The 23067-nt window shown below is 63.3% G+C and overlaps 1 protein-coding gene across 3 annotated transcripts; it reads left to right on the top strand.

Moving 5' to 3' along the window:
• Window positions 1–324: 324 nt before the first annotated feature.
• Window positions 325–23067, top strand: SIGLEC1 (sialic acid binding Ig like lectin 1). 3 transcript variants are annotated; one of them, XM_090139960.1, is made up of 21 exons: window positions 326–458; window positions 947–1041; window positions 1363–1719; window positions 2318–2614; window positions 3686–3949; window positions 5308–5562; window positions 6370–6669; window positions 7901–8284; window positions 8759–9061; window positions 9761–10015; window positions 10441–10743; window positions 10910–11170; window positions 12132–12434; window positions 13286–13540; window positions 15386–15661; window positions 16898–17149; window positions 18688–18957; window positions 19725–19979; window positions 21084–21380; window positions 21742–21850; window positions 22709–23067. In XM_090139960.1, the coding sequence occupies exons 2-21, from the start codon at window positions 993–995 to the stop codon at window positions 22833–22835; spliced, it is 5172 nt and encodes a 1723-aa protein (XP_089996086.1). In that variant the 5' UTR covers window positions 326–458; window positions 947–992; the 3' UTR covers window positions 22836–23067. The 3 variants fall into 3 exon arrangements, with proteins under 3 accessions (XP_089996088.1, XP_089996086.1, XP_089996087.1); XM_090139961.1 differs by having other exon boundaries at window positions 355–458; window positions 950–1041; XM_090139962.1 differs by lacking the exon at window positions 21742–21850 and having other exon boundaries at window positions 325–458; window positions 22709–22833.

Raw genomic sequence — 23067 nt, 5'->3', positions numbered from 1 at the left:
GATCCGCGCGCTCAGTTCGTGCGTTTCAGGGGGCTCCCATCCCGAGGGCTGCACTTTGGGGCCATGGGGTGAGGAAAGCACGGGAACACAGAGCAATGGCAGCCCTATATTCACCCCACGTGCCATACTTGTGCCCCACACGATCCTTAACCTCAGGGATGGGCTCCTACTGCAGAGCTGAGCTGTGGGTCGGGCATGGAACAGGGACATCGCAGCCCCCCGGACACCCCTGGAAATGGGGAGCCCACGGTGCCCACCCCAAACAGCCCCGGTCCTTCAAAGGCAAAGAAACTGCTGACTGTGGCAGCACTTCCCCAAGCGGGGGGGGGCAGGGATTGGCCCCCAAACAAGGAAGTGCTGCAACTTTTGGCCGCTCGCCCCATAAATAGAGCTGCCCCACGCGTGGGGGGCAGACTGGTGCTGCACTGGGGCCATCCCTCCCCACCCCCCAGGACGAGGTAATTCTGCTGCTCCCAGGGCACGGGGGTGGGCAGGGGGCTGCAAGGCTGGGAGTGCCCCCCATTTATGGGGTGGGGTTGGGACGCTGTGCTGTGCTCCCCGGGGGTGCGGTGTGGGGTTGGTGGGGTCCAAGCAGACGGGACCCTCGGTGGGGGGTGTGATGCTCCCAGCCCTGCGCTGAGGTGGTGCGGGGCAGCTGGGGGTCCTCAGCATCACCAGCATCAGCCTGGTGGTGCAGTGCAGGGGGCCGCCCCCCCATGGTGCCCCTCATGGTGCCCTCACACACCGATGCTCCCAAAGTGCTGTTTGCAGCCCCGCATCCCCGTTGGCCCCACGGAATTTGGGTGCAGCCGATGCGCTCCTCAGGCTCTGCTTCCCGTGGGGTCTTTGCCCCAGCAGCTCTCCTTCCCAAGGCTCTCCAAGGCTGGCCTCAGCCCTGGACCCCTCCAGAATATGGAGGCCATGGCTTTGCCCACCTCTTTCTCAGCAGTGCAGGCAGGACGTGTCCCCCCGCCCCCCGCGGGACCCCAGCCATGTCCCTGCTGCGTTGGCTCGTCCTCCTGACCGGCCTCGATCCCGCAGGTGGGGCTCTCGGTGGGGTCCCCTCTCCCCAGCGCACCCCCAGGGCTGCGGGATGGGGGTGGTGGGATGGGCACAGGGTGGGGAGGGGGCGGCACGGCTCCTGCAGGGCCGCGGGGTTGATTCCCCCTTTCCTTCACGCTGCTTTCAGCCCTTGGTTCAGAGCCCCACAGCCGCGCTGGCTGCGGGCATCACCCCGAAGCGGGTTCCCCCCTCTTCATCTCCCAGCCTTTCTCTCCCCGTTGCCTCTCCCTTCTCCCCACCATGGCTCAGTGCCGTGGGGCTGACGGGTGGCACCCACCCAGCGCCCCCCTCCCCTCGCAGCCCCCAGCACCTGGGGGGTCTCCTACCCCGAAACGCTGCACGGCGTCGCGGGTTCCTGCGTGGTGTTTCCCTGCACCTTCAGCTTCCCCGACGACGTCTCGGCCGCCGGCGGCGTCGTGGCCATTTGGTACTACGACTACGAGGGGCAGAAGGCGGTGGTGTTCCACTCCAACGACCAACAGGTGGATTCCAGGTTCAGGGGCCGCACGCAGCTCCTGGGGGACCCCAGCGCCAGCAACTGCACGCTGCTGCTGCGTGGGGTGCAGCCCCAGGACAGCGGGAAGTTCCGCTTCCGCTTCGAGATCGTGGATGGGGACCGCTGGTCGGCGGCGCGGGACGTGGTGCTGCGGGTGGAGGGTGGGTATGGGGCCAGAGCACAGCCCCGTCTGTGTGTGTGTGTGTGTGTGCGTGCGTGCGTGTGTGTGTGTGTGTGTGTGTCTGTGTGTGTGTGTGTGTGTGTGTGTGCACGCCATCCCTGGGCTCTGCGCACCACGGACCCTTTGGGTCTCCTCGGTATCTCCACATCCCAGTCCTTGTTGGTCCCTCCATAACCCCGATCCGATCCTTTTTGGTCTTTGTCTTCCCAATCTTTCTGGTTTTCATATCCCCAAACCTTTTCTGTCTTTCCATGTTCCCATCATTTCTGGTCTCTCCATATTTCCATATTCCCAACCCTTTGGATCTCCTCCGTATCCCCAGTCCTTTTGGTCTCCATACCCCCAGTCCTTTTTGTTCTCTCCATACCCCCACCAATTTTGGTCTCCATGTCCCCAGCCCTTTTTGTTTTCCGTATCCCAATCCCAATTGGTGTCTCCCTACCAACTCATCCTTCGGGTATCCCCCACATTCCCCATCATCTTTAGTCTCCATATCCCCAATCCTTTTTGTTCTCCGCACACCCCCCACCATTTTGGCTGTCCATACCCCCAACCCTTTTTTCCCTCTCCATCCCCAGACACCCCGGATCCCCCGAGCATCACCAGCAGCGGGGAGGTGTTGGAGGACACGCTGGTCACCCTGGAGTGCTCGTCTCCCTACGGCTGCCCGCTGGGTGCCGTCACCCTGCGCTGGGTGGGTTTCGACCCGCGTGTGTCAGCGCTGTCCAGCCAGGTGCAAATGGACGCCAGAGGGGTCAGCCGCCACCAGAGCCTCACGGCGTCCTTCTCCTGGAGGGATCACTCCAGGGCGCTGCGCTGCGAGCTGCTGCTCGGCTCCCACAGCGCGAGCGCGGAGCTGCTGCTGCGGGTGCGACGTACGTGGGGGAAAAGGGGTGGGAAAAGGGTGGGGATGGGGATGGGAATGGGAAAAGGGGTGGGGATGGGGACAGGGATGGGAAAAGGGTGAGGATGGGGATGGGGGTGTGGGAAAAGGGGAGGGGGTGGGAATAGGAAAAGGGGTGGGGATGGGAAAAAGGATGGGAATGGGAAAAGGGGTGGGGATGGGAAAAGGAGTGGGGATTGGGATGGGGTGTGGGAAAAGGGGCGGGGATGGGAATGGGAAAAGGGGTGGGGATGGGAAAAGGGGTAGGGATGGGGGTGGGGATGGGAAAAGGGGTGGGGATGGGGACAGGGATGGGAAAAGGAAAGAGGATGGGAGTGGGGGTGTGGGAAAAGGGGAGGGGGTGGGAATAGGAAAAGGGGTGGGGATGGAAAAAAGGATGGGAATGGGAAAAGGGATGGGGATGGGAAAAGGGGTGGGGATGGGAAAAGGGGTGGGGATGGGAATGGGAAAAGGGGTGGGGATGGAGGTGGGAGTGTGGGAAAAGGGGAGGGGGTGGGGATGGGAAAAGGGGTAGGGATGGGGGTGGGGGTGGGGATGGGAAAAGGGTTGGGGATGGGGGTGGGGATGGGAAAAGGGGTGGGGATGGGGATGGGAAAAGGGAAGCGGATGGGAGTGGGGGTGTGGGAAAAGGGGTGGGGATGGGGACAGGGATGGGAAAAGGGGTGGGGATGGGGGTGGGGTGGGATGAGGATGGAGATGGGAGCAGGAAAAGAGACAGTAAAGGGGACAGGGAGGGGAAAAAGGCGGGGTTGAGGATGGAGATGAGTGTGGGAATAAGGACGATGACGGGGATGGGGTCACCTCCCCATGTCATCCATGCCAGCCCCACTGCAAAAAGCTGGGGCAGACACCCCCAGCTTCTTCCCCCCACCCCTCCGACACATCCAGGGCCGGCGTTGGTGCCCCCCCCCACTCACCACTTCTCCCCTCTGCTTTGGCGCAGCACTGTCCCCTACCCGCTTGACCCTCGGTTGTCCCAGGGCTCCTTCCTGCATCCCCCCATCCCCACCCCACCACCGTCCGTCCCTCTGTCCTCCCGCAGACCCCCCCAAAGGCACCGAGGTGTCCCTGGACCCCCCCTCACATCACGTCCGTGTGGGCGACACGCTGACCCTCAGCTGCACGGCGAACAGCAGCCACCCTCCCGTCAGCGCCTTCCGTTGGTACAAGGATGGCGCAGCCGTGGGCGCGGGGCCCATCCTGGTGCTGCGGGGCGTGCGGGGCCAGGACCACGGGCGGTACCACTGTGAGGCACAAAATGCCGTCGGGACCGGAGTGGCACCCGCTGTGATGCTGTATGTCATGTGTGAGTGATGCGGGAGGGGGGCAGCGGGGAGGGGGTGCGTCCCACGGTGCGTGCTGGGGGGAGGATTTGATGCTGGGTGGGGTGTGTGGGGCGCAGGGGCCGCCTGGGGGGTGGATGAGAGATGGGGGGTTGCAGAGGGTGGGCGTGCAGGGGGTGCGGGGTGCAGGGGGTGGAGGTGTGGGTGTGGGGTGCAGGGTGAGGGGGTTGGGGTGTGGAATGCGGGGTGCGGGGGATGGGGGGGGTGTGGGTGCAGGATGAAGGGGATGGAGATGTGGGTGTGAGGTGGAGATGTAAGGTGAGGGATGCGGGGGATGTGAGGGAGTGAGGTGTGAGTGCAGAGGACGCAGGGTTTAAGGGATGCAGATGCAGGAGGTGCGTGCAGGGAATGCAGGGTGCAGGGGATGAGGGGGGTGAGGGATGCAGGGGATGGAGATGTGGGTGTAGGTACGGGATGCAGGGGTAGGGGTATGGAATGTGGGATACGGGGGACAAAAGGGTGCAGGGGTGCCTATGCAGGTTGTGAATGCAGGGGATGGGAGGTGCAGGATGCAGGGGATGCAGGATAAGGAGATATGGGATGCAGGGGGTGAGGGGGGTGCGGATGCGGGGTGCGGTGGATGGAGGTGTGGGTGTAAAGTGTGGGATGCAGGGGGTGCAAGGGTGCAGTGCTCAGGTGCAGGGTGTGAGCACAGGGGATGCAGGGGGTGAAGGGGTGCAGGTGGAGGGGGCGGATGCAGCAGATGCAGGGGATATGGGATGCAGAGGATGGAGATGTGGGTGTAGGGTGCAGGATGCAGGGGTGTGGAACATGGGATGCAGGGGACAAAAGGACGTACGGGTGAAGGTGCAGGTTGTGAATGCAGGGGATGCAGGGGTGAGGAACGTGAGTGCAGAGGGTGCAGGGGGTGAAGGGGTGCAGTTGCAGGGGGCGGATGCAGAGGATGCAAGGATGCGAGGTTATGTGTTCAGCGTGCAGGGTGCAAAATGCAGAGGACTGGGAGTGTGGCTGCAGGATGCAGGGGATGTGGGTTGCAGGAGATGCAAGGGTGCAGGGGTGAAGATGCAGGGTATGGATGCAGGATGCAGGGGATGTGGGGATGCATGGGGTGCAGGTGTGTAGATGGAGGGGATGTGGATGCAGAATGCAGGATGCAGGGGGTGCAGGATGCGGGGGGGGGGGGTGAGTACGGGATGCAGGGGGTGCTGGGAATGCAGGATGTGGGAGATGCAGGGAATGCAGGATGCAGGAGATGCTGGGGATGCAGGACGCAGGAGGTGCAGCGGTGCAGCTGCAAGGTGCTATGCAGGACAGTGCAGCCCCACTTCCCACCCCCCCTGAGCACCCCCGCCCCCCCCAGCCGCAGAGGTGTCCGTCAGCCCCGCGGCTGAGGTGCAGGAAGGGACGGCCACCACTCTGTCCTGCGACGTGCCGGGCCAGGAGGGCCGGGAGCTGAACTACACGTGGTACCACAACGGTGCGTGGCTGCAGCAGAGCCCCGCACACCGCGTGCTCCTCCCGCGCATCGCCGCCTCCGACGCCGGGTTCTATTCCTGCACGGCCACCGACGCGTGGGGCAGCGCCGCGTCCCCGGCCCTCAGCCTCAGCGTGACGTGTGAGTGACCCCGGGGGGGGCTGTGGAACCGTGGGGTGGGTGGGGAGGGGGGCCCTGCAGGTCAGCCCTAAAAGAGCGTCTGTCCAGCCGGATGCAGGAGCTGCGTGGCTGCGGCAGGTTGTGGTTGTGAGCCACAACGGAAGTGGCATTTCTGCAGCAGCACCCATTGCGCTGCGTGCTGGGGGTGCAGGGTGCAGATGGGAGCAGGGCGTGCACGCTGCAGGACCAGCGCCCATCATTGCAACGTTTGGAGGTGCACAAAGCAGCGCTTGTTGCACCAGCAGCCTTCCATTGCAGTGTGTGCTGGGGATGCAGGGATGCAGATGGGTGCAGGGGATGTGGATGCAGGACTAAGTGACACTCGTTGCACCAGCACCCATCCATTGCAATGCTTGGAGGTGCACAAAGCAGCACTCGTTGCACCAGCACCCATCATTGCAATACTTGGAGGTGCCATTAAGCGGTGCTTGCTGCACCACTGCACAGGCTGGGGATGCAGGGATGCAGATGGGTGCAGGGGATGTGGATGCAGGACTACGTGGCATTTGCTGCCCATGCGTTGCAGTGTTTGGAGGTGGCACAAAGCAGCACTTGCTGCACCGCTGCCCGTCCCGTGCAATACTTGCAGGTGCCACAAAGCGGCACTTGCTGCAGCAGCACCCATTGCAGCGCCTCCCTCTGCCCCACCGCACTCCAGAAGCTGCGCTCGGCTCCGGCCCAGCACCCATCCCCGCGGCTCCGTGGGTGCTGAGGCGCTGGGTGCCATCAGAGCCCGCTGCACCGCTGACCCCCCCCCCCATCCCACAGACCCCCCCCGGCCCCCCGTGCTGACGCTGCTGCAGGAGCCGCACGGCGGGGGGCTGGCGGTGCTGCGCTGCGTGGTGGACAGCCGCCCTCCGGCCGTGCTGGCCCTGTACCATGGGGACAACCTGGTGGCCACCAGCAGCTCTCCCGTGGCCCCCGGGCGGCGCAGGGCGGTGACGGCCGGCCGCAATGCGCTGCGCATGGAGCTCCGCGAAGTGCGGCTGCGGGACGGCGGGTTGTACCGCTGCACCGCCACCAACGCCCTGGGCAGCGCCTCCGTCACACGGCCCTTCAGCACCCGTGGTGAGCAGGGGGCAGCGGGGATTTGGGGGGGGGACGGGGTGAAGACCCCCGAAGGGCTTCCGGGGGGACGCCGCTTAGGATGGCGGAAGGAACCGAAGCGGAGCTCAGGGTTCAGTGCTTCCTATTCAGTGCTTCCTGCAGCCGAGCTGTGGGGTCGGCCAGCTGGGCTTTGGTTGGCAGTGGGATCAGGGGGATGAGTTCGTGCCACCTCCATCCCTTTCCTGGGAACAAACACCCCAAAAAGTGTTTGACCCCTGTAGGTCCCTGCTGATGGCAGTGGCTCTGGGGGGGACATCCCCAGTGCCTTCCATCACCGCGTCCTGTGGGTCCATGTTTGGGGAAGGACGGGGTGGAAAGCGGAAGGTTTTGTGGTAGAGCTTCCCCTGATGGCCCCAACGCTGACCCTAACTGTAACACTAACCCTAACCAGAACCCCAACCCTGACCTCAACCCTAACCCCAACCGTAACCACAACTCTAACCCTAACCGTACCCCTAACCCTGACCTCAACCCCAACACTAACCATGACCTCAACCCTCACCATAACCCCAGTCCTAACCCAACTCTAACCTTAGCCCTAACCCTAACCCTAACCCTAACCCTGACCATGACCTCAACCCAAACCCTAACACCAACCCCAAACCCTAATCCAAACTATGACCCCAACCCCAACTCTAACCCTAATCCTAACTTTCACCCTAACCCCAATCCAAACCCTAACCCTAACCATGACCTCAACCCGAACCCTAACCCCAATCCCAACCCCAAACCTAATCTAACTATGACCCCAATCCCAACTCTAACCCTAATCCTAACCCTAATCCTAACCCCAATCCAAACCCTAACCCAAACCCAAACCATGACCCCAACCCTAGGCCTAACCTAATCATAACCCTGACCTCAACCCTAACCCCAACCATAACCACAGCACTAACCCTAACCCTAACGCTAAACCTAACCCTAACCCTGACCTCAACCCCAACACTAACCTCAACCTAACCCCAACCCCAACTCTAACCCTAATCCTAACCTTCACCCTAACCTCAATTCAAACCCTAACCCAAACCCAAACCATGACCCCAACCCTAGCCCTGACCCTAACCCTAACCCAAACCTCAACCCTAACCGTAACCGTAACCGTAACCCTGACCCTAACCCTAACCCTAACCTCAACCCTAACCCTAACCCTAACCCTGACCCTGACCCTAACCATGACCCCGACCCTCCGCAGCCCCCCAGGTGCTGATCCACCCCTCCCAGGAGGTCCGTGAGGGTGAAGCCATCACACTGCGCTGCGTCACACCGGCGGACGCCCCGGGGAGCCCCGCCTTCACCTGGTACCGGAACGGCCGGCGGCTGGCGGGGCGCACGGAGCCGGTGCTGCACCTCCCTGCCGCGCGTGGCAGCGACGCCGGCGCCTTCCAGTGCCGACCCCAGAGCCGTGGGGGTGCTGCTAAGGGGGATGCTGACGATGGGGATGCTGGTAAAGGGGATGCTGACGATGGGGATGCTGACGATGGGGATGCTGACGATGGGGATGCTGAGGATGGGGATGCTGCCGCTGCTGGGGATGCTGTTGGAGACACATCGGCGGCCGTCCTGCTGCGGGTGCTCTGTGAGTGGTTGTCAGTGGGGCTGTTGCGGTTTGGGATGTGTGTTGTCAGACTGTTTTCAGCGGTGTGTGGAGACAGGATGAGGGGAAACGGCCAGAAACTGGGAGCATGGGAAGTTCTGCACAAATGTGCACAAGAACTTCTTTAGGTGAGGTGACGGGGCGCTGGAACAGGCTGCACAGGGAGGTGGTGGAGTCTCCTCTGCAGATATTCAAGACCCGCCTGGATGCCTACTGGTGTGACTGCTGTAGGGAAGCTGCTTTGGCAGGGGGTTGGACTGTGGGTCCCTTCCAACCCCTACGATTCTGGGATGCTGTGATTCTGTGCGCGGGCTCCCAGCTCCCTGCTGGGGGACACGGGGATCCCTTGCGGATACGGGACGCTGTGCTGCGGGGAGGATGCTGGAAGGGGGGTTCCTCTCTCTGGGGGTCCCCTGAGCGCCTGCTGTGTTCTCACCAACGCTGCTTTACCCGCAGTCCCCCCGAGGCAGCCGGTGCTGAGCTCCTTCCTGCAGAGGCAGGGCGGGCAGCTGGGCATCATCCAGTGCACGGTGGAGAGCGAGCCGGAGGCTGAGCTGAGCCTGTGGCGGGGGGACGAGGTGGTGGCCTGCACGAGGGGCTGCAGCCCGGCCCCCAGCCCACGGCGGAGCGTCGCTGCCTCGTACAACAGCCTGAGGCTGGAGCTGCAGGACGTGGTGCTGCAGGATGAGGGCACCTATGTGTGCCGGGCTGGGAACGCGCAGGGCAACGCCAGTGCTGCCATCGCCTTCAGTGCTGAGAGTGAGTGCAGTGCTGGGGAGGGGGGAGGGACTGGGGGGCGGAGGGAAAAACAGGGAGAGGGGAGGAGGGTGGGGGAGAGAAAGTGGATGATGTTGGGGTGATGGGATGGGTTGGGTTGGATGGGTCGCTTAGGATCACAGAACCAAGGAACGGGTTCTGATTGAGTTGGAAGGGTCCTTCAGGATCATGGAGTTATGGAATGGTTGGGTTGGAAGGGTCCTTCAAGGTGGTAGAATGATAGAGTGGGTTGTGCTGGAAGGGTTCTTAAAGATCATGGAATTATAGAAGGATTGGGTTGGAAGGGTCCTTCAACATCATGGAATGAAATAGTGCGTTGTGTTGGAAGGGCCCTTCAAGATCATGGAATGATAGAATGGGCTGTGTTAGAAGGGTCCTTCAAGATCACAGAACTATGGAACAGTTGGGCTGAAAGGGTCCTTAAAGATCATAGAATGATAGAATGATGGGGTTGGAAGGCTTGCTTGAGATCACAATGAAAGAGTGCGTTGTGTTGGCAGCTCCTTGAAGAACGTAGACCTGTGGAATGGCTTGGGTTTGGGTTGGAAGGGTCCCTGGAGATCACAGCACCATGCAGTGTGTGGGGTTTGGGTTGGAGGGGTAAAGGCTGTAGAATCCTATGGGTAAGGGCCATAGAATCCTGTTAGGGTTGGGTGGGAAGGAACCTCTGCCTGCCCCCAGCTGCCCGTGTCGCGGTGTCCCCGTCCCCCCGCGTGCTCGAGGGCCGTGCTGCCAACTTGACGTGCGAGGTCAGCAGCGACTCCGGGACCCGTCCCAACATCACCTGGTACCGGAACGGGCAGCAGCTCCCCGCTGGCCCCACTGCAGCCCTGCTGCTGCCACGGGTGACAGCTGGGGACGCGGGGCTGTACCACTGCGTGGCCGTCAGTGGGAGCAGCAGCCGGAGCTCCGCTGCTGTGCTGTTGGATGTGCTGTGTGAGTGTGGGCCTTGGGGTGCTGAGGTTTGGGGCTTGGGGTTTGGGGTGCTGAGGTTTGGGGCCTTGGGGTTTGGGGTGCTGAGGTTTGGGGCTCTGGGTTGGGCTTGGAGGCAGTGGGATTTGAGCACGGCCATGCACTGAGTGCACGAATCCCAAATCGTGCTGGGGTTTGTTGCCTTACCTTGGGCACAGGGTCCCCTCTTGGTGCAGGGTCCCCTCTCTTGGATGTGGGGTCCCCTCTCAGGGCAGAGTCCCTCCTGGGTGCGGGGTCCCCTCTTGGCACGAGAATTCTTCTTGGCGTAGGGTCCCCTCTTGGGCACAGGGTCCCCCTCTGGGTGCCAGGTCCCCTTTCTGGGCACGGGGTCACACTTGGGAGTGGACTCACGGTGTCACCACGCAATATCTGTGCTCTATCCCATGCAGACCCCCCCAGGGACCCCCGCCTCACCGCCTTCCTGGAGGCGCAGAGGGGCCGGCTGGCCGTTTTCCAGGCGTCGGTGGCCAGCAACCCCCCGGCCGAGCTGTCCCTGCACCACGGGGAGCAGCTGGTGGCCTCCAGCAGCGGCGGGGGGCACAGCCCCAGCCCACGGGTCAGCGCCGTGGCCGCCCCCAACGCTCTGCGGGTGGAGCTGCGGGAGGTGACGCCGGAGGACGAGGGCAGCTACCGCCTCACCGCCGCCAACGCGCTCGGCACCGCGGTGCAGCAGCTCTTCCTCCGCGTGCAGGGTGAGGACGGCTCTGGGAGGGGATGGGGCAGCCGCGGCCGCTCCAGGTTGGGGCTCAGAGCCCCGCGTGCGTGGACACCCGGCGCCAACCCGGGGTCTGCGTCCCCTCCCGGCCGGGAGAAGCGCCCAAGTGACGGCCCGCGCCCCGCGCGGCTCTCCTCTCCCAGCCGCCCGCGTCCTGGTGACGCCGTCCTCAGAGGTGCTGGAGGGGGTCGATGTGTCCCTGACGTGTGAGGCGCCCGGGCAGCCGGCGCCTGGCACCATCTTCTCCTGGTACAAGGATGGGGCGCCCGTGCGTGAGGGCACCGACGCTGTCATGGAGCTGCCCCGCATCAGCAGCGCCGCCGCCGGCTCCTACCACTGCAAAGCCCACGGCCCCGCGGGGACCAACGCCAGCGTGTCCCCTGCCGTCACCCTGCGTGTCCTCTGTGAGTGGGGTGCCGTGGGGACGGGCGGAGTGGGGTGGGATGCGCTGTGGGGCTGTGGTGGGCACGGCGCGGGCGGAACCCTCAGTGTGAGGGAGGTGCTTCCACGATTGAGACGCGGAGCTGATGGGCTGAGGGGTGGCTCAAAGCTGTGGGGCGTCTTCTCCGACCCGAATGACTCTGTGACGGAGTCATGGAGGTGATGGGCTGATGGTTGGACTCAAAGACATCGGAGGTCTTCTCCGACCTGAATGATTCTGTGATGGAATCACGGAGGTGATGGGCTGATGGTTGGACTTGAAGACATCGGATGTCTTCTCCGACCTGAATGATTCTGTGATGGAATCATGGAGGTGATGGGCTGATGGTTGGATTTGATGACATCGGAGGTTTTCTCCAGACTTAATGATTCCATGGTGGAGTCATGGAGGCGATGGGTTGATGGTTGGACTTGAAGACACTGTTGGTTTTCTCCAACCTGCAAGATTCCATGATGGAATCACAGAGGCGATGGAGTGATGGTTGGACTCAAAGACATTGGAGGTCTTCCCCAGCCTGAATGATTCCGTGACGGAGTCATGGAGGCGATGGGCTGATGGTTGGATTTGATGACATCGGAGGTCTTCTCCAACCTGCAAGATTCCATGATGGAATCACGGAGGTGATGGGCTGATGGTTGGACTCAAAGACATCGGATGTCTTCTCCAACCTGAATGATTCTGTGATGGAATCATGCAGGCGATGGGCTGATGGTTGGACTCAAAGACATTGGAGGTCTTCTGCAACCTGAATGATTCCATGACAGAATCACAGAGGTGATGGGCTGATGGCTGATGGTTGGACTCGATGACCTCGAAGGTCTTCTCCAACCCGAATGACCGGCTGGCCCCAAGGCCACCCGTCTTTGCTGAGCAGCGGGGTGCTGCCCACCCTCACTCACGGCCCCACGCATCTCCCCACGCAGACCCCCCCCGGGTCCCAGTGCTCAGCTCCTTGCTGGAGGCTCCCGGCGGGCGCGGCGCAGTGCTGCAGTGCCACGTGGACAGCCGCCCCCCGGCTCTGCTGCGGCTGCACAAGGACGGGCTTCTGCTGGCCTCCGGCCTGCCGTCCCCATCGGCCGCCGCCACGCGGCTCAGCGTCACCGCGGCCACCAACAGCCTGCGGGTGGGCATCAGTGGGGTGCAGCTGGAGGACGAGGGAGAGTACGAGTGCTCTGCCAGCAACGCCTACGGCAACGCCAGCGCCACCGCAAACCTGACAGCAGGCAGTGAGCGGGGCTGGGGCGGCGGGGCGTGGGGTGGGATGGGCAGTGAGATGGGGTGTGGGGCGGGATGGGGTCCAGGTGTGGTGATGGGAATGGGGGACTGGGATGGGGTGTGTGGTGGGTTGTGGGATTGGGATGGAGTGTGTGATGGGAATGGGGGATTGGGATGGGGTGTGTGGTGGGAATGGGGGATTGGGATGGGGCATGTGATGGGATATAGGATTAGGAAGGGGTATGTGATGGGAAGGGGGATTGGGATGGGGTGTGTGGTGGGATATGGGATTGGGATGGGGTGTGTGGTGGGATATGGGATTGGGAAGGGGTATGTGATGGGAAGGGGGATTGGGATGGGGTGTGTGGTGGGAATGGGGGATTGGGATGGGTGTGTGGTGGGATATGGGATTGGGGTGGGATCTGTGGTGGGAATGGGGGATTGGGATGGGGTGTGCAATTTGATGTGGAAATGGGATGGGGTGTGCATTGGCGTGTGGGACTGGGATGGGGTGTGTGATGGGAATGGAGGATTGGGATGGGGTGTGTGATGGGATAGGGGATTGGGATGGAGTGTGGGACTGGGATGTGGGACCGGGATGGGGTGTGGAAATGGGATGCAGAACCGGGATGGGGTGTGACGGGGTGGGGCTTTGGGGTGAGGTGAGCCGTTTGATGTGGAACTGGGGTGGGGTGTGCTGTGGGTGTGGGAGCGGGGCGGGATGTGCAGCGGGATGTCGGACGGCACGGGGCGTGCTGTGGGACGCGGGGCTGCGATTGCAGCGCTCTCCGTGGCTCCGCGGGAAGGAGCCCAGCGGCGCCGAGCCCAGATCTCCTTCCGCCGTCCCCTCACCCCCCCACAGCCGCCCACCTCTGGATCTCTCCATCCCCGGACGTCCTCGAAGGTGACACCGTCAACCTGACCTGCGCCGTCCACAGCGCAGCCCGGGACGCTCTGACCTACACGTGGTTCCGGGACGGGGTGCTGCTCAGCTCCGGCCCCGACCCGACCATCACCATCCTCAGCGCGACCCCCGCCGCCGCCGGCTCGTACCGCTGCGCAGCGCACGGCCCCGCGGGCAGCCGCAGCACGGAGCCCAGCGCTCTGCGGGTGCGATGTGAGTGCGGGGCCCCCGGGGTGGAGACCACCAACGCCCCGCCCTGGTTTTGGGACCCCCTCTGCCTTTCCCCGCTCCTCCTTTGCGTTCCGCGCTGGAACGGAGGAATTTCGGCCGTAGGATGCAGGAAAGCCGTGGGGCTGTGGGCGGGCTGTGAGCGGGGCGCCCCGCGTGCTCTGTGCTGCTGGGCTGCCCTCCTCGCACGCCGCTCGGAGCCGTGCTTTGATTTCCTGGGGTCGTGGGACCCATCCTAGAATGGCCTGGGTTGGAAAGGAGCGCAATGATCACCTCGTTCCAACCGCCTGCCGTGTGCAGGGTCACCGAGAGACACGCAGGGACACACAGATCCCCATAGAGACCCGTAGGGACACGTAGGGACCCACAGATCCCCCATAGGGACTCATAGGGACACAGATACCCCATAGAATGCATAGATTCCCATAGAGACCCATAGAGACCCTTAGGGACACATAGATCCCCCATAGGGGCCCATAGGGACACATAGGGACCCAGGGATCCCCCATAGGGACACATAGGGACACATAGATCCAACATAGGGACCCATAGGGAAACATAAGGACACATAGGGACACATAGATCCCTCATAGGGACCCATAAGGACACATAGATACCTCATAGAATGCATAGATTCTCATAGAGACCCATGGAGACCCATAGATCCCTGATAGGGGCATATAGACCCCCATAGATCTCCACAGAGACCCATAGAGACCCACAGGGATCCATAGATCCCCTACAGGGATACATAGGTCCCCATAGATCCCCCCTAGGGAACCATAGGGACACATAGAGACCTACTGAGACTCATAGAGACCCATAGGGATCCATATATCCCCTACAGGGACACATAGACCCCCATAGATCCCCATAGATCCCCATAGACCCCCATAGATCCCTGTGGCTGTGGGGTGAGGGTGCTTCATGGTGCTCCATAACATCGGTGTGGGGTGAAGGTGCTTCATGGAGCTCCGTGGGGTGGCTGTGGGGTGAGGTTCATCCATGGTGCTCCAGTGGGGGTGAGGAGGTCCCTAGGGACCCCTAGGGACCCATAGGGACACATAGGGACCCACAGAGACTCATAGAGACCCATAGGGATCCATAGATCCCCCATAGGGACCCATAGGGACACATAGAGACCCACTGAGACTCACAGAGACCCATAGGAACCCACAGATCCCCGATAGGGACATACAGACCCTCATAGATCTCCAGAGATCCCCATAGGGACACACAGGGACACATAGAGACCTACTGAGACTCATAGAGACCCAGAGGGATCCATAGATGCCCTACAGGGACTCATAGGTCCCCATAGATCCCCCCTAGGGACCTATAGGGATACATAGAGACCCACAGAAACTCACAGAGACCCAGAGGGATCCATAGATGCCCTACAGGGACACATAGATCCCCATAGATCCCCCATAGGGACATATAGGGATACATAGAGACCCACAGAAACTCACAGAGACCCATAGGGATCCATGGATTCCCTACAGGGACACATAGATCCCCATAGATCCCCCCTAGGGACCCATAGGGACACAAAGAGACCCACAGAGACTCATGGGGACCCATAGGGACCCATAGGGACTCATAGATCCCCCCTAGGGACCCGTAGGGACACATAGAGACCCACAGAGACTCACAGAGACGCACAGAATCCTAGAACGGCCCGGGTCGCACAGGACCACAACTCATCCCACATCCCACCCCACATCCAGCCCGGCCTCGGATGCCCGCAGGGATGGGAGGCGATGCGGGCACAGCGCGGCGCACGGCGCGGCATCGCCGTCAGCAGCCCGGCTCTCCTTTCGTTCCCAGACCCTCCCCGCAACCTGCGGCTGAAATCCTTCACCGAGAGCAGCGGGGGCAGAGCCCTCATCCTGCTCTGCACCGCCGACAGCAGCCCCCCGGCTGAGCTCAGCCTGCTCAGGGACGGGCAGCCGGTGGCCCCCGGTGCCGCCGTGGGGCCCCGAGCGCCCAACGCGCTGCGCGTGGAGCTGCCGGCGGCCACCGCGCGGGACGAGGGCCGCTACGAGTGCCGGGCACGCAGCCCTCTCGGCAGCGCCAACACCTCCGTCAGCGTCCGAGTGCGGGGTGAGTGCGGGCGGGGCGGGGCGGGGGGGGAGGCGCGGGGCGGGGAGATGCGTGCCTGGGTGGGGGGCTCGGGATGGAGTCGTTTGGCGCTGTGGGCACGGAGATTTGGGGTGAGGGTGATGTGCGGTGCGTGGAGTGAGGTGTTGCGTGGTGCGGCCGTAGGGGTGGGGCTGAGGGAGCTCCGTGGTGCTCCATGGGGTGGGCGTGGGGTGAGGGTGCTTCGTGGAGCTGCGTGGGGTGGCTGTGGGGTGAGGTTGTAAGGTTGTTCCATGGGATGGGCATGGGGTGAGGGTGCTCCATGGTGTGCGGTGCTTGGGGGCAAAGTGGTCCATGGCATAGGCATGGGCATGGGCATGGTGCTCCATGGGGTGGGTGTGGGGTGAGGGTGCTTCGTGGTGATCTATGGGGTGGTTGTGGGGTGAGGTTCATCCATGGTGCTCCAGTGGGGGTGAGGTGGTCCATGGGGTGGGCATGGGGTGAGGGAACTCCATGGTGTGTGGGTATGGGGCTGGGGGGTGAGGTGGTCCATGACATGGGTATGGGATGAGGGTGCTTCATGGTGCTCTATGGGGTGGGATGTGGGATGAGGTTCATCTGTGGTGCTCCAGTGGGGGTGAGGGGATCCATGGGGTGGCCATGGGGTGAGGGTGCTTCATGGGGTGCACGGTGCTTGGGGGCAAAGTGGTCCATGGCATAAGCATGGGCATGGAGCTCCATGGGGTAGGTGTGGGGTGAGGGTGCTTCATGGAGCTCCATGGGGTGGCTGTGGGGTGAGGTTCATCCATGATGCTCCAGTGGGGGTGAGGTGGTCCAGGGGTGGGCATGGGGTGAGGGTGCTCCATGGTGTTCTATAGCATGGAGATGGGGTGAGGTTCACCCATGGTGCTCCGTGGTGTGGAGTGATGGTGATCCACAACGTGTGAGCTTGGGGATGAGGATGGAGGTGAGGTTGCCCCATGGCTGTGGATGAGGATGGAGGTGAGGTTCCTCCATGGCTGTGGATGAGGATGGAGACGAGGTTGCCCCAAAGCTGTAGATGAGGATGGAGATGAAGTTGCCCCATGGCTTGGATGAGGATGGAGGTGAGGTTGCCCCATGGCTTGGATGAGGATGGAGGTGAGGTTGCCCCAAGGCTGTGGATGAGGATGGAGACGAGGCTGCCCCATGGCACAGCTGTGGATCTCGGCAACAAGGCGCTCCACGGAGCTGCAGCACCCCTAACCCCGAGCCCTGCAGCCCTCAGGGTGCGGGTGCTCCCTGCCGCCGAGGTCCGCGAGGGCACTGCGGTCACACTGAGCTGCGAGGACGCGTCCCCCGAGCTGGGCACCACGTACGCGTGGCTGAGGAACGGGCGGTGGCTGCAGGAAGGTCCCTCCGCCACCCTGCTGCTCCCCGCCGCCCGCAGCGGCGACGCGGGCACCTACAGCTGCGTGGCCAGGATGGGAGCGCGCACGCAACGGGCCGACCCTGCCGAGCTGAGGGTGCTGTGTGAGTGGGGCCGGGGGGGCTCGTTTTGCGGGGGGAGGAGGGGGGTCCTGCCGGTGGGGAGGGCAGGGTGGGCTCTGTCGCCATCTGGCGACCGCCGGCCCCGTCCTGATGGAGGAGACGAGGAGCCGCTCTGCGTGGGGTGGGCGGCGGGTCTCGGAGGGTGGGATCCGTCCCCCTGATTGTGGCTTAGTAACTAACGGGAGCTGCAAGGAGAGCAGCGGCTCCGTGCGCGACGGGCGCTGTGGTCTCTTCGACGCTCCTCAGAGATCGTGCAGGTGTAAGGAATGGAGCTGCTCTGGGGAAAAACGGGAGGATTTTTTGTTAGGGTTCCAGGTGTTTTGTACCCTGCTGACGCTGGGCCTCCAGCAGGCGTCGTCCAGTGCAGATCACAGAGCAAAAGCAGGGGTTTGTCAGCCAGCCTGGGTTTCCTGCATTGGCTCAGCATTTAATGCCACGTAGTGACCTCGGTGGCAAAAGTCACACCTGGCCCAGGTCCCAGCGCACAGATGCAAAGGAGGACCCGTGAATTCCAGGCACACCTCGTGGCTGAGCTGTGCCACCTACAGTGCCAGCAATCCTGACCTCAGGAAAGGGAGCTCCACAGGGTGTGCCATCCGTGCCATCCGTGCCATCCATGCCATCAGCACTTGGACCCCAAGTGTGTTCCCAACTCGACCTGGGGCTGCAGGCACATCCTGCACATCTGAGCACCCTCCCATTTTCCCCCGTTCTTTCGCACAGAGCCCAGAAGGCAGCATGGCACAAACATGGGGGGCTTGGGGGGGATGGGGGGGGGGATGCCTGGGGGCTGCTTGGCCTCCATTCCTTGCCTCGCCCATGGATGGCAGCCAACAGCAGCAGCTCAGAAAGCAAACGGGATCCTGGGCTGCACAGCAGGGACAGGAGGTGATCGTCCCTCCCTGCTCTGCCTCCATGACGCCCCGTCTGCAGCACTGCGTCCAGGGCTGGAGCCTTCAGTACAGGAAAGGCAGGGAGCTGTTGGGCAGGGAGCTGTTGGAGAGGGTCTGGAGGAGCCACAGAGATGAGCAGGGCTGCAGCACCTCCACTACAAAGACAGGCTGAGGGAGCTGGGCTTGTTCAGCATGGAGAAGAGAAGCTGCGGGGTGAAGCATTGCAGCCTTCAGCACCTGAAGGGAGCCTACAGACAGGAGGGGAGTCAGCTCTTGGGAAGGGGAGATGGCAGCAGGACGAGGGGAATGGTTGGAATTGAGGGAGGGCAGATTTCAGTTGGATGTGAGGGGAAGTTGTTTGCTGTGAGAGCGGTGAGGTGCTGGAACAGCTGCCCAGAGAGGCTGTGGATGCCCCGTCCATCCCTGAGGTGTTCAGGGCCAGGTTGGATGGGGCCCTGGGCAGCCTGGTGTAGCACTAGATGTGGAGGTTGGTGGCCCTGCGTGCGCCGGGGGGTCGGAGCTTCATCATCCTTGGGGTCCCCTCCAACGCTGCCCGTTCTGTGGCCGACTCCGTGACAGCAGACAGCAGGAGGAGCCGGGGGCTGAAGCGGCTCCTTGTCGTTGCAGACCCCCCCCGGCAGCTTTCCCTGGTGGTGCTGGCAGAGAGGGGCGGCGGGCGGCGGGAGCTGCTGTGCACGGTGGACAGCCAGCCCCCCTCCCGCCTGCTGCTGCTGCGCGGCCGCACGGCGCTGGGCTCCACACAGGACCCCGGGGGGGGGGCGGCTCCCAACGCCCTGCGGCTGAGGCTGGAGGGGCCGGGGGCTGCGGGGCTCCACGTCTGCGTGGCCAACAACAGCCTGGGAGCTGCGAACACGTCTCTGCTCCTCGCTGCCAGCGGTGAGTGCCGTCATGGGCTGGGTGCGACTGCGGGCAGAGCCGGCGCGGCGCGGCGCTGCGTCGGCATGGCGTCACCAGAGTGTGCCATAGTGCCATTGTAGGGTCGTCGTGGCTGTGGGGTCATCATAGGGTCTTCATGGCATGGCCAAAGCATCATCGTAGAGTCACCATAGTGTGCCATGCTGCCATTGTAGGGTCATCGTGGCTATGGGGTCACCGTAGGGCCAGCATGGCGTGGCCGTAGCATCAGCATAGAGACACCACAGTGTGTCATAGTGCCACTGTAGGGTCACCATGGCATGGCCATAGCATCATTGTAGGGTCACCATGGCCATAGTGGCATTGTGGGGTCAACATGGCTATAGTAGCACTGTAGGGTCACCATGGCCATAGCATCATTGTAGGGTCACCATGGCATGGCCATAATAGCATTGTAGGGTCACCATGGCCATAGTGGCACTGTGGGGTCGCCATGTCATAGCCATACGTCATTGTAGGGTCGCCATGGCCGTAGTGTCGCTGTGGGGTCGCTGTGTTGGTGCAGCACGGCCATCCACAGCGCCCTCGCGGCGCTGCCCCGCACGGCCGTGGCATCGCCGTGGCTCGGCTTGGGGGCTCCTTACAGCACGGCTGGGTTGGGAGGGACCCCCCCGGACCCCCCCCACCCCCACCCCGCGCCGAGGGCCGGCTGCCCCCCAGCGGCTCGGGGCCCATCGGGGATGGGCAGCGCCGCGCCGCGCCCCCCGTGCCGACCTCCCCCCGCTCAGGCGTCCGGATCGCGGCCGAGCCGTCCGCGGAGGTCCCCGAAGGCGCCACCGTCACCATCAGCTGCTCGGCCGGGCCGGGGCTGGGGGTCGAGGCCAACTACAGCTGGTACAAAGACCACCGCTGGCTGCGGGACGGCCGGCGCGGCTCCATCGTCCTCGGCCCCGTGTCCAGCGCCGACAGCGGCTTCTACCAGTGCCGGCTGAGCGGGGCGTGGGGCAGCGAATCCTCGGCGCCGCTCAGCCTCAGCGTGCTGCGTGAGTGCCCTCCTCCTCCTCCTCCTCCTCCTCCTCCTCGCCCTTTAGAGCAGCCAGCCCTACGGAGGGGGATTTGGGGACCCCAAGCCATGAGCAGCTGCGGGGGGAGGAAAGGGGCAGGGAGGGCGAGAATCCCACTGGGTCACCCCGCGTGCTTTGGGGAATGGATGAACCCACAACGTCACCGGGGCCGACGGGGTGGCACGGGGGGAGACCCCACAAAGTCAGATTTGGGGAACCCATGCTTTGAGCTTTGGGGTGGGGTGGGAGCAGGAAGGGGCTGGGGAGGGCAGAAAACCCCAGTGTGTTTTGGGAGTTGGCGCACTGAGACCCCATGGTGGGTGTTGGGATGGCACGGGAGGGGACCCCACAAAGTCAGATTTGGAGAACCCATGATTTGAGTCTTGGGGTGGGGTGCTGGAAAGGGCTGGGGGGGGAATGAAACCCCAGTGTGGTTTTGGGACTGGGTGCACCAAGAATCCCATGGTGGGCGTTGGGATGGCATGGGAGGGGACCCCAGGGCTGGGAAGGGGATGAAACCCCAGTGTGGATGGGAACAGGGGGACGGGGGGAGAGGGGGTATGGGGATATGGGGACAGGAGGATAGGGGGATATGGGGATATGGGGGAGATGGGGACATGGGGACATGGGGACATGGGGGATATGGGGGATATGGGGGATGGGGGATGTGGGGATGGGGGATGTGGGGATGTGGGGATATGGGGATATGGGAGATGGGGGATATGGAGTATGGGGGATATGGGGACATGGGGATGTGGGGATATGGGGGATATGGGGGATATGGGGATGTGAGGATGTGGGGACATGGGGATATTGGGGGTATGGGGGATATGGGGGAGATGAGGAGATGGGGGAGATGGGGAGATAGGGATATGGGGATGTGGGGGATATGGGGGATATGGGGGATATTGGGATGGGGGTTATGGGGGATACGGGGATACGGGCGCACCAAGCCCCCATAGCGGGCGCTGGGTCGGCACGGGGTGGCACGGAGCCGCCCTGCTCGCTTTCGGGCACGGCGGCCCCGAACGCAGCCGAGCAGCACGGGGACCCCGACCCCCCCCTCCCCCGTGCCCCCCGCAGACGCGCCGCGGGACGTTGCCGTCAGCACCTTCCTGGAGAACCGGCGCGGCCGCGCGGGCGTCGTGCTGTGCACCGCCTCCAGCCGCCCCCCCGCCGTCCTGGCGCTCTTCCGCCGGGGGAACCTCCTGGCCTCCAGCCTGGCCCCGCCGAGCCGCCCGGGGCTGCGAGCCGCCGCCTCCCCCAACGCGCTGCGCCTGGAGCTGGGGGCGCTGGGGCCGGGGGACGCGGCCGAATATCGCTGCACCGCCAGCAACCCGCTGGGGAACGCCACCGCCACAGCCTTCTTCGAGACGCGCAGTCAGTGCGGGCACCGGGGCGGCGGGGGGGAGCTGGGGGGGTGTTATAGGGCGGGTGGGGTGGGGACGGGATGGGGATGAGGGTGGGATCAGATGGAATGAGGATGGGGATGGAATGGGAATGCGAATGGGATGGGATGGGATGGGATGGATATGGGGATGGGATGGGGTGGGATGGGATGGGATGGGATGGGATGGGATGGGATGGGATGGGATGGGATGTATTGGGATGGGATGGATATGGGGATGTGGATGGGGATGGGGATGGGATGGGATGGGGATGGGAATGGGGATGGGATGGGGTGGGGATGGGGTGGGATGGGGTGAAGTGCTGTCCCCCCATTGCCTCCCATCCCCCCCAGCGCTCTCCCACCTCCTGGCGTTCACTGTGGTGGCTGCGCTGCTCCTGGCTGCCGTTGCTGTGGGGCTGCTGGTCCTCGTGGCTCTGCTGGCAGTGAGGATGTGGCCCAGGTGAGGACAGGTGGGGACAGGGGTTATGGGGTTATGGGGATGGGGGGGATATGGGATATGGGGTATGGGGTATGGGGATATGGGGATATGGGGATATGGGATATGGGGGATATGGGATATGGGGGATATGGGGGATATGGGGGATATGGGGATATGGGGATATGGGGACATGGGATATGGGGGATATGGGGATATGGGGGATATGGGATATGGGGGATATGGGGGATATGGGGGATATGGGGATATGGGGATATGGGGACATGGGATATGGGGGATATGGGGGATATGGGATATGGGGATATGGGGATATGGGGGATATGGGGGATATGGGGACATGGGGACATGGGATATGGGGGATATGGGGATATGGGGGATATGGGATATGGGGATTGGGGGATATGGGGGATATGGGGATATGGGAATATGGGGATATGGGGATATGGGGGATATGGGGGATATGGGATATGGGGACATGGGGGATATGGGGATATGGGGACATGGGGGATATGGGAATATGGGGGATATGGGGATATTGGGATATGGGGATAGGGGGATATGGGGGATATGGGGATATGGGGATAGGGGGATATGGGGGATATGGGGATATGGGGATATGGGGGAGATGGGGGATATGGGGATAGGGGGATATGGGGGATATGGGGAGATGGGGGAGATGGGGGAGATGGGGGAGATGGGGAGATGGGGCCATGGGGATATGGGCGATATGGGGTTATGGGGGATATGGGGGATATGGGGTTATGGGGGATGGGGGAGATGGGGAGATGGGGAGATGGGGAGATGGGGGATATGGAGATATGGGGACATGGGGACATGGGGACACACACTGTGCCCCCCCAGGCTGAGGAGGAGGTGGGCGCTGCCCGTGGCTGAGGACGCCGTGGAGCTGAGCAGGCAGGGGGGGGCGGTGCTGGAAGGAGTCCCGGCAGGCACTGAGGACCCCCCCCCAGCCCAGGGACGCACCTAACCGGGGGGGGGAGGGGAGGGGGGTGCTGCTCCTTGTCCCCCCCCCGGCGCAGCTGGAAGCGCACAGCCCGGCCTGGCTGGATCCAGGCAGCCCCGACCGCCCCCCCCCCAACGTGGGAGCGCTGTGACCCCCCCGCACCGCCCTCCCGCCCCATCCCCATTAAGGATGCTGCTGTATTTCGGGGGGGGGAGAGGAGGGTTGACCCCCGCAGGAATAAAACAGGAGCAGCTCT

The sequence above is a fragment of the Phasianus colchicus genome, chromosome 4, assembly GCF_987193195.1.
Source record: "Phasianus colchicus chromosome 4, bPhaCol1.hap1.1, whole genome shotgun sequence".
NCBI classification, from domain to species: Eukaryota; Metazoa; Chordata; class Aves; order Galliformes; family Phasianidae; genus Phasianus; species Phasianus colchicus.
The sequence above is the reverse complement of the archived record's forward strand: the minus strand, read 5'-3'. Positions and strand labels throughout refer to the sequence as shown.